The sequence below is a fragment of the Hyaena hyaena genome, unplaced genomic scaffold (assembly GCF_003009895.1).
Source record: "Hyaena hyaena isolate Hyena2069 unplaced genomic scaffold, ASM300989v1 scaffold_303, whole genome shotgun sequence".
NCBI lineage: Eukaryota > Metazoa > Chordata > Mammalia > Carnivora > Hyaenidae > Hyaena > Hyaena hyaena.
Window position 1 is genome coordinate 1,624,111 of NW_024080934.1, and position 15,916 is coordinate 1,640,026.

At 38.6% G+C, this 15,916-nt stretch overlaps 1 protein-coding gene across 5 annotated transcripts in view; it reads left to right on the forward strand.

Moving 5' to 3' along the window:
* Positions 1-11,105, forward strand: part of FGD4 (FYVE, RhoGEF and PH domain containing 4) — a 217,208-nt gene extending 206,103 nt beyond the window's left edge. For all 5 annotated transcript variants that reach the window (XM_039247667.1, XM_039247669.1, XM_039247668.1 and 2 more), the window contains 3 exons: positions 823-963; positions 4,165-4,305; positions 5,532-11,105. In XM_039247667.1, the coding sequence (XP_039103598.1) occupies positions 823-963; positions 4,165-4,305; positions 5,532-5,789 (540 nt within the window). In that variant the 3' untranslated portion in view covers positions 5,790-11,105. The remainder of the gene's footprint in view (positions 1-822; positions 964-4,164; positions 4,306-5,531) is intronic.
* Positions 11,106-15,916: the final 4,811 nt, after the last annotated feature.

The following is a 15,916-nucleotide window of genomic DNA, read 5'->3' on the forward strand; positions in this document are numbered from 1 at the left end:
CAGCACTTCAGGGGCTCTTAAGAAGCCAGTGTCACTGGTGATACAGACAGTAAGAGGGGCCAATTATATAGGATATTGTGGGCCAATATATAGGGTATTCTTTACCTAAAAGCAAAGGGAAAACTAAGGATTTTAAATAAAGGAAAGACCTATCAGATTAGCATATTTAAGACAGTATCTGGTGCTGTTTGGAAAATAGCTTGGAGGGATGTAAAAATAGGCTAGAGAGTGCTCCAGTAAGAATGCTACCAGGACCAGTCATGAGACTGCAGTAGTCCCAAGTAGGATATTGACTGCTTGGACTTGGAAGGAAGATGTAGAGAAATGGACAAATGAAAAAAATATCTAGGAGATAAAATCTGGACTTTGTAATATTGTGATTCTGTGGGGTGAAGTAGAGGGATATGTTGAGGACTATGGCTCTTAGGTTTCTGACTTGCTGTGACTGGCTGGATGGCTGTGCTGTTTTCCGTGACAGGGAGCGTTAGTAGGGAACAGGTTTGGAGGAGTAGGGTAAAGGCAGGAAACAGCTTCAGAGCAGGGACGATCCCGAGTTCATTTCGGGAGCATAATGATGAAACATCCAGAGGTATGAAAGGTAAAGGTCTCCTACCTATAGAGCAAGGAAGACCATGATGAACAAGCAGAGCCCGTCACCAACAGCATTATGATATCATGATAAATATTCCTAATGTTCATGGGATATTCTTAGTCTGGTAAAAATTTGCCTTAAATATTTAACTCTTTCTCATTTCACATTACTATAAGTGATTATTACTTAAATCTTTATGATTGTTTACTCTTCATTTTTCTAAATTTAAGGTGGTTTGTTGGAAGTGTTCTGATTACAAAGCTCAACTTGAGTACGATGGTGGAAAATTGAACAAAGTTTGTAAAGACTGTTATCAAATAATAAGTGGATTCACAGACAGTGAAGAAAAGAAGAGAAAAGGAATTTTAGAGGTATGAAATATTAAATGTTGGAGAACTGAAATTTTTATGAAAGGAATGTAGCCCTGAAGAGTACAGATAGCACATTTTGGTATTTCTCTTAATATTTAACAATTTGAAGAAGAAGCAAGATTCATACTTTTGTCTTACCCTGCTGAATTTTGAGATCATATTTAGTTGTGTAGAAAGCACATCATTTGAGAGTGAAATACGTTAATGTCATGAAGGCAGCAATAATAAAATATTGAGTATAAATTGTTTTCTCTTCTGGTGCCCAACATTACAATGTATTTTTTAAAGTTTATTTATTTTATGTTGAGAGAAAGAGAGAGATAAAGTGTGATTGGGGAGGGGCAGAAGTAGAGGGAGGGAGAGGGAATCCCAAGCAAGCTCCTCACTGTCAGCACAGAACCCACTGTGTGGCTCAAACCCACAAACTGTGAGATCATGACCTAAGCCAAAGTCCAGTGCTTAAGTGACTGAGCCACCCAGGTGCCCCTCCACTATATTATTTGATAGGAAAGCTTTCCTGGCAATTATCATATTGGCTTCAAAAACCACTCTCTGAAATTATTAAAATTCATATTAAACTATTACTTTATTACCTGAAAAAAGTCTTCCAACTTGTTGTGTTAAAAACCTCATTTACGGGGCACCTGGGTGGCTCAGTTGGTTAAGCGTCCGGCTTCAGTCAGGTCATAATCTCACAGTTCGTGGCTTCAAGCCCTGCATCGGGCTCTGTGCTGACAGCTAGCTCAAAGCCTGGAGCCTGTTTCAGATTCTGTGTCTCCCTCTCTCTCTGACCCTCCCTTGCTCACACTGTCTGTCTCTCTCTCAGAAATAAATAAAAATATTTTAAAAATTAGAAAAAAAAAAACATCATTTAACAGCTCATGACAGTAATATGGTAACGGCTTTGAAATATTCTTGAAATACCTAGCAAGTGAATTTGACTCATTTTTTAGAATAGTCAGAACCTCCCAAGCCTGGGCACTATAATGCAGCTTGTACCTGAAATGAGTTTCACACTCAGAGATATTAACATAAGGAATAAATTCTATAATAAGGCCTTTGTGGCAGAAAGTTCAAGGTAGCCTGGAAAGTCTATGAAGAATAGGCTCATGATCAGAATCTTCTGTATCTAAAGTCATAGACATACTTTATTTTCTACGAATTTCCATGGTTTATTAAGAATCAATGACTGTTTATTGAGCATCTATGCAGTATAAGCATACAAAGGCCATTTCTGTTAACTGAATAAGAAGCATAAACTTCAGGGTCCATTTAAGGCTGACAAGCTGAAAGTATAACTTTGAATTCCTCTAGGGTATACGTGTTGCTTGTAGGCAGACGTAAGTGGGGCTTTCCCTGGCAAGGAACGGGGAAAGACATGTTTCATTGCCTCCCAAGAACACAGCCTCAAGACTTAAACACAGCAATTGGCATAATATAATGAGTCCAATAACTTGTTTTAAGGGATGGGTTTCAGGTTGTATCTCTGAATTTAAAATCTCTAGGTAGTTTTTTTGAAAAACCTACATATATTTAATCAAATAAATATATTATGTGAGGTCTATAAATAGAAGGTAAGTATGCATATGTGCATGTAGACACACACATACTTGCATATTTGAAACTTGCTTCATGCCACCTAGTGTTTTGTGTGCTCTAGACCAGAAGTCAATATACTTTTCCTATAAAGGGTCAAAGAGAAACTGTTTTAGTCTTTGCAGGCCAGGAGGAAAAACTGAAAATATTACTTCTAGGACAAGAAAGAAAACACATTTTCACAAATTATATTGACAATTGAAATACAATAATAATGTAGTATAGTTTTTTATCATATGAAAATAAGATGGGAATTCTTTCTGAGTATGGGAGATGACATTTTATTTAATTAGAGTCCAAAGTTAGTGTTCCCTGTCATCAGATTGATTTTTAAATTTCATCTATAAAAAAACAAAAAAATTCTAAAAGAAAAGTCTTATCTCATAGGCCATTCATAAACAGGTGGTGGAGTGGTGGGCTGTAGTTTGCCTGCCAGTGCTTCTTAAAGAAATCAGTGATGAAGGGCCAGTTTTATTTCCAAATCACACAGCTCTCTCTGTTTGTAAAATGTTTGCATGTCTACACAAAGTCAAATCGCTCTAAAAGTTTCTAAGTGCTTACTCTTACTTTCTGTGCTTTATCTTGAATGGATAACAAAGCTGTTGGTGAACCAACACTGTCCAGTGGATGGCATTGAGTAGTGCTATCCTAAGGATCCAAGCAATTGAAAATAGATGCAAACCATTTTCTTCCTATAATATGTATAATAAAATCTATCATTTAGTCAAATGATTTTGTTCCCTTTTCAGCCAGATAGATAGATAGATAGATAGATAGATAGATAGATAGATAGATAGATATCAGGAGACAAAGCAGAACACTATAAATGGGTCTACAAAGAATTGTTGTAATTTTTAAAACTTGTAAATTATCTGAGGTTCCAGGGTAATGATTGCTGGTCAGTATTTGCCTTTTTGCTATTGCATCATTACACTGTTGATGCTGGCATAGCATTGTGGTTAAAAGTTCAGGCTCTGAGGGGACGTGGGTGGCTCAGTCGGTTAAGTGTCCGACTTCAGGTCAGGTCATGATCTCGCGGTTGGTGAGTTCGAGCCCTACGTTGGTCTCTGTGCTGACAGCTCAGAGCCTGGAGCTTGCTTCAGATTCTGTGTCTCCCTCTCTGTGCCTCCTCCTCTCATGCTCTGTCTCTCCTCTCCAAAAATAAACAAACATTAAAAGAAAAAAATGTTCAGGTTCTGAATCCAGATCCAAATTCTAGCATGCCAATTCCTACATATATGACCTGGGAAAGGAATTTCACTTCTGCAACTCAAAGACAATGAAAGTGGTATCTTCTTGGTATGAGGATTAAATGAAATAAACACATAGTTAACTAAGAAAAGTGCCTTTATAGCAAACATTCAATAAATGTTTAACTTTATTTAAATTTGAGGTCTGGTAATACTTAAATATTTCCCCTTGTTCATAAAAGATCAGATAAGTGTTTAAATAATAATTGAGGATGAACTCTTTTTGGACGTCCCCACGAGACATTTTATATGAATATATTGTACTTGACGAATGTTCCAATAAGGTGAACTCCTTCTCTGTGTGGTTCATTTTCTGTTCTCTCTCTCTCACTCTCCTTCCATTATATTGTTCTAGATTGAATCAGCAGAAGTATCTGGAAACAGCATAGTGTGCAGCTTTCTTCAGTATATGGAGAAGTCGAAACCTTGGCAGAAAGCTTGGTGTGTGATCCCCAAACAAGACCCTCTCGTGCTGTACATGTACGGTGCCCCTCAGGTATGTAGACTGCATTTTTCTGAGGGGATGGAGTCCCTGGGGCACAAAGGGAGGTGAAGACACTGAAATCAAAATCCTGCCATTACTCCTCTACAGAACAAGAGTTCAGCCAGTTGCATTGTCTTTCATTACAATTGAAAAATAATCAGTAACTAAAATTCAAGTTTATTTCAACTGATTTAAAAATTTTTTAGGCTGACTTTTTAAGAGATAGCCCATAATTGCTTCACCTCGTGCCCCATTTGTCTCTTCCCTTCCTCATTCCTATCCAGTGGTTTGAGAAGGGGTGAGTTGGATTAGGAAGGGGCATGAGACGGAAGGGGTGAAGCAGAGGGAGAAGCAAGGAAGAGAAGGAGCCTTTATAATGACAGGAAATAATTATGATAAGTCGGGGTTTTTTTTCCTGAATGGATGGATACCTGAAAAAGAAAGGACTTTGAGAGGAAGGGGAATTTATATCAACCTTGGATTAACATCCAGTAGCAAGTGTTTGAGAGCCATGTGTGCATGGATGTGAGCTAAATCTGTGGGAACAGCAGACATGCAGGCTTAGCTTCTCACCAGAGCCGCACCGGGCACTGTGAGTTGTGTTGTGTTTGAAAAACACCTGTGTTCATTAAAAAAAATAAATAAAAAATTAAAAAGAAAAAGAAAAACACCTGTGTTCACCTGGGAATATGTAAAATCTTAAATGTATCTGTCGTACTTTAGCCTACATCTACATTAAGAGCTAGGAAAACTTTATTTTAGAAATAGACTACAAATACCAAAGCATATATTATCTTCTGTTTGTTTTCTCTATAACTTCTTTTTTGTCCATAAATAAATTGATGCCTGAATTTATCTGGGTCACCAGATAAAACTGCATTTGGTAATGAGATCCTCGTCAACATTTACGGGTTTTATACAGTAACTATTATTTTTTTCCCTTTTCCATCTGAATGAAGAGTTGAACGAACTCCTTCACAGAGAGGGGGTGTAGGATCAGTGCATCCTAGCTGATTTAGGCAACAGCTCTCTTTCATTAATTTATTCAGCCAGCATTATCAGTGGCCTCATGTACAGGGAGCATGTGAAACCTGGATGCCCATCCCTGTCCACAGAGAGCTCACAGGGTGCGTCTGTGTGGAACAGTGGTAAGAAAAGAGGTTTAGTGGGAGCCAGGTCACACAGGCCTACGCACAGCAGCTAATACAGCTCATGCTATGTACCATGTTTTTTCCTAGGATGTCCGAGCCCAGGCCACCATCCCACTCCTTGGCTACATTGTGGACGATATGCCGAGGAGTGCAGACCTGCCACACAGTTTCAAACTGACCCAGTCCAAGTCTGTGCACAGCTTTGCTGCAGACAGTGAGGAACTGAAACAGAAGTGGCTGAAAATCATCTTTTTAGCTGTCACAGGTGAGACACCAGATGGTCCCAACAAGCATCCAACCACCTTGGATGATCATCCTGAACCTAAGAAAAAATCGGAATGCTGAACTCGGGGACCAGCCATGGTGTGGGGGTCTCAAGATTTACAGCTCCAGACATTCCCAACCCTCCTCATTCATTTCTTAGCACTTTATGTTGAAAAATATAGGCTCTTAAATGCATCTTTTGGGGAAGTACTTTCCTGTGTTTCTGTATTCATAGTGAAACTGATGTGCAGAGCCATTCTACCGATAAAAGTTTGAAATAATGTGAAAATGGAGCATTTTTTAATGAGCTATTCCTTGCATATGTACTTTTGTCGTGAAGAAAATGTTATCAGTGGATTCTATCACTATCAGGTTAGAATAGGCCACCTCCATTTAAGGTCCTGTAATGTCTTCTCCTCACAGGTAGGACTTGTAACAGTTTGAAAGATATACCTCCATGTTGCCAAAATAGATCCGTGGTAATAAATAAATAAATAAATAAATAAATAAATAAATACAGGGACAGTTTAGGCTATTAACTTATTTAATTTAGTTTATAAAGCTCAAGCTGCATAAATAATGTATGTTCTTTTAAAACAAAAAGGACAAATTTTTGGTGTTCAAACTTTCAACTTATTAAGAAAAGATAATATTTGTTTTTGTAGAAATACTCCTAAGAATAAAATATCTCAAGTATATAGCAATTATGTGTATATAGTATTAAATATGAATATAATTATATTATACATGCTTTTCTCTTGAGCTTTAGGTTCATATTTGTCTCTAATTTATTTTTTAAATATAAAGCATGTTTTATCTTGCAATCGAACGGTGTTCTAAACTTTAAGAAATGTTTTTGGTGATTTATGTTTAACTGATTGACATCTTAAGGGTATTGATATTTTTATAATAAGAAAAAGCAGTAATTTATGTGGCATGGGATATATTAGTTCCAACAGTATTTTTAAAGTACTATTTTTTTGTTCTGTGCCTATTTAAAGCAGTGCCTCTCTTTGAAGGTGCTAATAATACCTATTGAAATATATGATGAGGGTGTAATTAATGCTTTGGTCTTGATTATTCTCAGATAAAGTACACTTTAGTCACTGGGATGGGCAAAGTCACACAGGTTGTTTTACCTTTCACAGTCCTGCAATTGCTGCAGCAGTTAATATCAGCATGTGCGCAAATTTTCACAGAAACCTAAACTGTACAAGATACCTGACTCTGTATAGAACTGGGACATAGGGAAGCTACATTGATTGTAATGTTTTTCTTTTCCATGACTGTTAATCATGTTAACTAACACTTAAGATACCTGTGTGGGCCTATTCCTTTGTCTGACAGGGAACAGAATTCACACGTGATCACCTGTGTTCGAGACGCAGGGAGATGAATATTAGAGGAAGTTCATGCTCAACTCTTTAAACCACCTCAGTGAGGAAGAGGAGAGGGAAACACAGTAATGAAAAGCAATATTTTAATGGCAGGTTTGGGGGAGGTACAAGATGATTGAGGAGAGTCTGAGCATTTTTTCTCATCTTCCGGGGAATTTTTAATAGTCAAAACATGATTTCTTGTACAAAGGCTACTTGTCACCATACTGTAGTTGTGAATAAAATCTCACATTAGGTTGATTATTTGACTTAATCTTTTTCTCTAATTAGTTCCCCCCCCCCCCATGTACCCTGTTATGCCCCAGACATTATCACATTTAAATGCCTAAGTCAGCTAGAAATCCACAAGAATGACCCCACTATCCTGGCCTTTGAGGATAACACCTTAAATGTAGAATAGATTCACTCGGAATTTGAGACTGCCACACATTTATTCAGGCCTGCTGTTTTAAGAAATATCTGAAATATCTTCCATTTTTCCCCCCCAACTCCAAAGAAGGTTAATTATGGCAGACAGAATTAGATTGCCTTCCTCTCTAAAGGAAAGTCAGCCATGATTATTAACGTTAAACCAACTATTTGGAGTCAGAAAGAGGTAAAGGTAGCTTCTTAGGCCCTATCAAATAAAGGATAGACTGAAAGAAATGTTACATTGCTTCTCTTCCCTAGCTGCCAATCATGTGTTGGGGTGTGTGTGTTCAGGGTGGCTTTTGAGAAGGTTACACTATAACTATAGACATTGTGTTGGTGTTCTTAAGCTTAAGAGAAGCCATAAAAATGAAGAATGATTATCAGTGCAACATGACTTTTGTAAATGTGGACAAAGCAATGGAAACCTAAGAGCCACGTAGAAGATTTATGGGCCAAGTTAGTTTTGAAAACTCTTAGGAACAGCAAGTAGACTATACTTTCCCTCCCATAAGTTCTCTCCTGGAAAGGGAGTGATATGGACACACTCAACTTTTGGCTGAATAAATATCAGTGTTATTTAATTTAGGTTATTGAGAGAACACTCCTGTAAAAAGAACATCATCGTGCTCTTAATATTATCTTTGAAATATTAGTACCTGAAGAGAATTTCTGGCTCTTCAGTCACCATCTTCATGTTCCACCCCATGTTCTTTAGACAAGCACAAAAAGAAGCAATGAAGCAGCCTTACCTGTGTACTCTTAAAGAATCACTCATGCTTTTACTTGGAGAAAGGCAAGGGTGTACTCTTAGGCATTTAGTAAACACTCGGCAAAACCAGAAGACCTCAAAGTGTGATTGGTTTCAAGAACCATCTATGTCTTTACTGACACCCCTGAGCAGTTGTGACAAATTGAACATAAAAAAACAATTGATTGCTTTCCTATTAAAAACAACATTCCCTATAGGTTTTATTCTTTATTTTCCCTAATTTGGTGCTTTCCAAGTCATCTTTAAAGTGCCCTTCCTCCAAACTTAAAAAGTACTTTCATCAATAAAAACTGCTACCCATTACAAAGATTCAAATGTTTTAAACTTAAATTTTGCATTTATTGAAAGTCTACCATTGGTATATTAAGTATGAAATGTAGTGCAGACTCCTCTCCAGGTTTTAAGTGGGACTCAGTAATAAATGCCACCAGCCACTTTTGTAATAATGGCATCTGCAATGCCATCATGTATGCAAGCAATAAAATTCTTCAGGGTATGTTTTTATACTGAAATTTTAATACGAATGCCTCTAGCCACAATATGGATATAGAGAATTAACTTCTAGAAGTGATACTATGACTTCTGGGGAAGAGAAGGGGGGGCATTATTCCTTGGATTCAAGTAACTGTCAAGAGCATTTTTACTTTTGCAAAGGGTATGGATGGTGAAAGAATTAAGCACATCTGCACTACTTCATCAGGCTCCTTTCATTTTCCATGAAGTTTAACACAACATACGGGTTGGTGTACTTACCTTCACTGGGTGACCTACCCCAATTAAAAACAAATACTCCAACCTAAAAAATTACTAAGCTTTTTACAAAAACTTTTTAAATGTACCCTGTCCCATACATAGAGACACATTTGGATTTTTTTAAAAAGTACTTGTTGTAGTCATAAGTATCTAAAGAAAACGACAACCTTCATAGTGCTGCAGGGCTGTTAAAGATTCATTGATGCCTTTAAAATGCTTACATCAAAAATACTTCTGTGAGTTCACAGTTCTGTTTTTCTTGTCAACTTTGTGGAAACAGGGTGGTTGTTTTCCCTTCAAATTTTAGATCCCACTTCTGATTATATTTAAAGCCTTAAGTTCTTATTCTGAAAGTATTGTCTGTAATAACTCTAATTATTATCTTTCTGGACTAGATATATCCAGAGAAAAGGGCACCAACAGGAGCAAATAAACTTCTAAGGAACAAAGGTCTTATTTTTTTTTCCGGGTATCCTCCTATAATACAGAATAGAAGATTAACTAAAATTTCTTGCATCACACGATGTTTGTGTTAGCAGGTCTAAGATTAAGCACATGGTATTGATAAGCTAAAATGAATTCAAAAGGCAAGAATGTCATAATGTTTTTGTTATTCAATTTTGTATTCTTCAAGAATGTATTAATATAAAAACTGTGGCTAACCAGTTCTTATTCTGTAGAACTGTATTGACACCTGTAGTGGATCGTGTTAATTCTTCATTCTCATCCAATTTTAGTAGAATCAAATTGCTTTTTATTTTCATATTACTATCTACTATAGATTCTTCAGATTTAGAAAATATGAGTCTGATATATAAAGACCACTAGATCTACTTTTAAAACCCTTTCTGTGAATTTATGCATATATGTATATATGTAAAAACACTTGATTTCCAACTCTGTTTTTCCATAGGAATGAAATTTTTATAGAAACTGTTCCCTTCACTTAAATATTTTAACATAAATTATTTACACGGATTTTTAAAACAATTCGTTCTTCTGTATGCCCCGTAATCATTCTTATGAGCAGATAATTTTGCTTTCTTTACTGATACAGTATAGAGGAATAAAAAATTAGGAACTGAAATAAGCAAGAGTGAACAGAGAGGTGGACAGAAAGAGACTGCTGATCTCGCGATCAGAGCAGCGTATGTTAAGAGAAAAATACTTCAACTGCAGCAGGTAGATAATGAACTATAGGATATGAGCTATGAAATAGAAATCTTCGTAATTGCATACTGATGGGGTCTGTTGCCCCTATGTCTTTTTCCATTACTTACCTTTTCCTTTAGGCTTAAAAGACTTTCATCCTATTGGGCCATTTTCTGCACTGTTTTCTGAGGTAAAAAAAAAAAAAATTCCTCTAAAGTCAATCATGGTTTTCTACTTTTTGGACTGAGCATTTGGAAGAACTAGCACATGGCTTCTACAAGATAGTTTTTAACTCGTCGGGGTCACTGAGGATTACATGATGGTATCCTTCTTCCTAAAATTCATTTTGGTAGATTTAGTGAGAAAGTAAATCAAGAAATCTCATTGTAGCATATTTTAATAAGTAAATACCAAATACATAGAGTGATATATCCATAGGATTGGAAAGAAACACGGTAGTCTGTGGGGACCATTATAATAACAGAATTGTATTATATATTACATATTACGTGGATGTTGGAATGTATCACTTTGGGGAAGGGGTCTCCATTCATTAGCAATCATGTCTGTATATAAAACTTTTTTTTAACCAAACTAGCATTTTATTTTGTGAGTGACAATTGACTGATATTTTTGAATACGTGTTATCTGGGTTTTTGAATTGTTGACTGATCCGTTTGAAATGGTATGTTATCAGAATTTTAGAGTTAACTCAAATGTGAAAAAGTGTACACAAAAAGTAATTCTTTTCTAGCTATATGAATGTAAAATACTTGCATATAGTGTATATATTGTGTAACATATGTATATTTGGTCATAAAGGCATAGAATTGGAAACATTGTAAAATTAAGCACTTTAATTCCTATTAAATATTAAGCATTTGTATCTTGTAAATAAATACATCCTTAAATGAAGTATAAAGACTTAAATGTTATTTCAGCCAGGCTTGTCGATGTTCCCAATGATTTGGGTTATCTCAGAGAAAAGTTACTCCAATAGCATATCAGTGCTCCTTCCTACCTCTCATTCCCCACCAAAACCTATAGAAGTCTCTCAAGAATAAGGCTGTGACAGAAGTCTGGGTTCCCCGGGTGTGGAAATGGGGACTTCTCCCTGTGGTAACTCCAAGATTACATCCGCAGGAACCACTGAAACAGGGCTGCTCTCTTCTCTGAGAAATGACTCCTCTGCTACATAGTTATGGTGTTTGCCAAAATTGTTCAGTCATGTGTGGGGAAACAGACGTGGAAATGGAAGTCAGAGGAACTGTCTTTGAGTCATAGTCCTGCTGTTATCACCTGTTATGTGACCTTATACAATTTACCTGAGTCCCAATAATAAACTCTTGTGGTCAAAGAAATATGAAAAAGGCACTTGGTACCTACAAAGCACTCTTCAGGTAAATGGTATTTCATGGAACGCTTCACTGAGCTTCACACAGTTACCTTACTGGCTTTTGATTTAAAACATAAAAGCTATCTCAAAAAGGAATGTGTGAACAATATGATTTCAGAGGCAATATGTCTCTAGAGATCTTCCTTTTTAGAAATGAATAGCCTTCGTCAGGCCTTAACGAATTCATTTATTAATTGATGCTTAAAAGCAATTAGCATCAGCTGCAGAATTCCACAAACGAAAGGTTGCCCTTGGCTTATCAATATGACTTGTTTGAGTCCACCTTATACCAGATTAGAAATGTGGTGGAGAGGGCCAGTGTGGCGTAACTCAAGGCTTCTCGAATGAATGTACGTAGGAATCACTTGTTGACATGCAGATTCTGATTTAACAGGTCTGTGATGATACCGATGTAACAAGGTCTCAGGTGATGTTGATGTTCTTCAAACCCTTCCTTGGAGTAGCAGCTTATACACGGAAGGACATCGCCCACAGCTGGCTAGAAATACCTGACTCTTCCACTATTTGTGACTTTAGACGCAAACTCTTCCTTGAAATGTTGTGGGACTCATGATATTTTAGTACATTGTCTACTCACATGAGGCATTCAGCACATAATTAATATTTTATTTTTAATTGAACTATAGTTAAATAATTACTTTCAAAAAATACTTTCAGGTGTGCAATATACCGATTCAACAATTATGTATTACAAAATGTTCGCCATGGTACATGTAGTTACCATCTTATCACGACATTATTGACTATATTCCTTATACTGTACTTCTCATCCCCATGACTTATTTTTATAACTGGAAATTTGTATTTCTTAATCCCGTTCACAAATTTCTCCCATCCCTCTGGCATCCACCACTCCTCTTTTTGTTCATTTATTTTTTAGATTCCACATGTAAGTGAAATCATATAGTATTTGTATTTCTTTGTAATGCCCTTTAGGTCCATCCATGTGACAAATGACAAGATTCATTCCTTTTTATGGCAGAACATATTCTATTGTATTTATATATACCCCATCTATATAGATGGGTACTTAGGTTGCTTCCATATCTTGGCTATTATAAATAATTCAGTGACCAAAACACTTAAATCTTTTTGAATCAGTGTCTTCTTTTTCTTTGGGTAAATACCTGAAAGTAGAATTAATTGGGTGGTATGGTATTTCTATTTTTTATTTTTTGAGGAAGCTCCATTCTGTTTTCCAAAGTGGCTGCACCAATTTACATTCCTACCATGCCAACAGTGCATGAGGGTTCCCCTTTCTCCATCGTTGCCAAGACTTGTTATTTTTTGTCTTTTTGATAATAGCCATTCTGACTGTAAGGTGATACCTCGTTGTGGTTTTGATGTGCGTTTTCCTGATGACTAATGATGTTGAGCATCTTTTCATATGTCTGCTGTCCCTTTGTATGTCTTCTTTGGAGAAACATCTATTCATGTCTTGTGCCCCTTTTTGTAATTGGACTATTTGTAGCTGGGGGGGGTGACTTTTGTGGTTGCATACAAATTTTGCGATTATTCTAGTTCTGTAAAAAACAGTTGGAATTTTTATAAGGATTGTATTAATTTATAGATTGCTTTGGGTAGTATGAAAATTTTAACAGTATCCTTCCAATCTGTGAACATGGTATATCTTTCTGTTTATTTGTGTTGTCTTCAGTGTTTTTTAACTGCCCAGGGCCTAGTGTTTCAGCTAGTGTCTCTGGTGTGTGCTGCACGCACTCTGCTGTGGTGATGTGGTGGCTCTATCCTTAAGGATAGTCATTTGCAGAGGCTCTTCTTGCCTTCTGTGGGCAGTGTTTGGTCCCTGGCCTGGAGGTGGTGAGTTTAGCTAGGCGTGCTCTGGTCTGCTTGTGAAATGAGACCTGACACCAATCCCACCGGAACTGAGGCTCTGTAGAACTCTGTGGTCAGGAAGCTCGGTGTGGGAAGCATCTTGTGCTAGTCTTCTGAGGAAGGGGCCCTCCATGCTGGGACTGAGGCACATTTGACTTAGAAGGGCAGTCCTTCTAGAACACAAGGGGGTGGGGCTTGCTGTAAGCAAGTTAAGCCGCTAATGTAGGTGCTGAGCTGCTACTCTTTGGTGGCTCTGCGTTTATGCTCAGGGGTGGGGAGGGAAATGGCTCCCGCCAGCTCCTTTATTTCCAGAGAAGCATCTTCGAGAAAGCTACCTCTCAGGGAAGTGCTCTGAAAAGAGCAAATAATCTCACCCCCTACCCTCACTGTGTGCGCCAGGTGTTTTCCGATAGTTGTTTTAATGCTGTCTGCCTCTGGGTTTTTTGTCTGCGTTCTCTCCAGCAGCAGGGCTGGGCCCTCCTGGCTCTATCCCAGCCAAGCCTGCTGACCTTTAAAACCCCCAGGCCTTAGAGGCATGGTGTGGGTAGGGGACTGCACTGGTCCTCTGGGGGAGGGGCCTACCAAGCTGGGACTGAGGCAAAGTTGACTGAGAAGAGCAGTTGCACCAGAGCAAGAGGGGTGGGGCTTGGTGTATGCAAGTCAGGCAGCCAGAGTCAGTGCTGTGCTGCTTCCTGCAGGTCGTTCTGGGTTTGCGCGGAGGATTGGAGGGAGGGAAGTGGTGCCTGGTTGTTCCTGTTTCAGAGAAGTGCCTCTCTCGAATGCTGCCTCTCAGGGATGCACTCCAAAAAGAACAAATAACCTTCCCCTATTGTGTCCCAAGCTTCCGATGCTGTTTCCATGCTGTCTGCACCCCTCCCCCCCAGGTTGTTTGCCTGACTTTTCTCTAGGAGCAGGGCAGCACCCTTAGGTCTCTATCCCAGCCAAGCCTGCTCACCTTTACAGCTCCAGTGGGGCCTTAAGCCCCACTCATTGCAAGACCTCATTAAATTCAGGCCCTCTCATTTTCCAAGCCAGTGATTTTTGGGGAGACTTTCTCCTTGTGCATTCCCCTGTATGCTCGCTCTCGCGCTCTCTCTCTCTCTCTTTCTCTTTCTCCCCCCCCACACCCCCGCTTCATGACCACAGCTCCCTCCACTCTGCAGTACCTGTGATCCATTTCTCCCCTAAACCGCATCTCTGAACTTCCTACCTTCTTTGATGTGGAAAGAACATCAAAGGGAGAAGTTGTGGAGTTTGTTCCGTTAGACTTCAGATCAATTTTGGGGTATTTAGAATGATTTGGTAGTTACCCAGTTGTGTTCATGGGACCAGATGAGACTAGAGTCCTTCTCTGCTGCCATGCTCTTCTCCTCTCCGGTTGTAAGGGTTGTTTGTTTGTTTTTTTAAGATTGAAAGGTGGTTTTTTTCCTTTCAGCACTTTGACTATATCATGCCACTCCTTCATGTCCTGCAAAATTTCTGCTAAAAAATTAGCTGATAGCCTTATGAAGTGTCTCTTGTGCATAATTGTGTATTTTTCTCTTGATGCTTCTTTTTAATGTTTTTATTTATTTCTGAGAGAGAGTGCGAGCAGGGGAGGGTCAGAAAGAGAGGGAGACACAGAATCCAAAGCAGCCTCCAGGCTCTGAGCTGTCAGCACAGAGCCTGATGCGGGGCTCGAACTCACAAACCGTGAGATCATGGCCTGAGCTGAAGTCGGACGCTTAACCAACTGAGCCACCCAGGCACCCCCTTGATGTTTATAAGATTGTCTTTATCTTTAATTTTTGGCATTTTAATTATCATGTGTCTTGGGGTAGACCTCCTTGAGTTTGTCTTCTTTGGGGCTCTCTCTGCCTCCTGGACCTGAATGTCTGTTTCTTTCCCCTGGTTAGGGAAAATCTCAGCTATTATTTCTTTTTTTTTTTTTTTTAATTTCTAGGAGAGAGAGAGAGAGACAGCGTGAGCAGGGGAGGGTCAGAGAGAGAGGGAGTCACAGACTGAAACAGGCTCCAGGCTCCGAGCTGGCAGTCAGCACAGAGCCTGACGCGGGGCTCGAACCCACGAACCGCGAGATCATGACCTAAGCGAAAGTAGGACGCTTAACCGACTAAGCCACCCAGGCGCCCCTATTATTTCTTCACATACATTTTCTGCTCCTTACTCTCCCCGACTTTGGGAGCTCATATAATGTGACTGTTAGTCCATTTGATGTCACAGAGGTCCCTTAACCTATCATTTCTTTCATTATCGTTTTTTCCCCCTGCTCTTCGTCATGGCTGCTTTCCACTAGGTGTCTTCCAGACCACTGGTCCAGTCTGCACCCTCTAATCTGCTCTGATTCCCTCTAGTGTATCTTTCATTTCAGTGATTCTTCAGATATTGGTTCTTTTAAATATTTTCTCTTTGATGATGTTCTCACCGAGTTCCTCTACTCCTCTCTCCATTCTGGTGAGCATCTTTAGTACCGTTACTT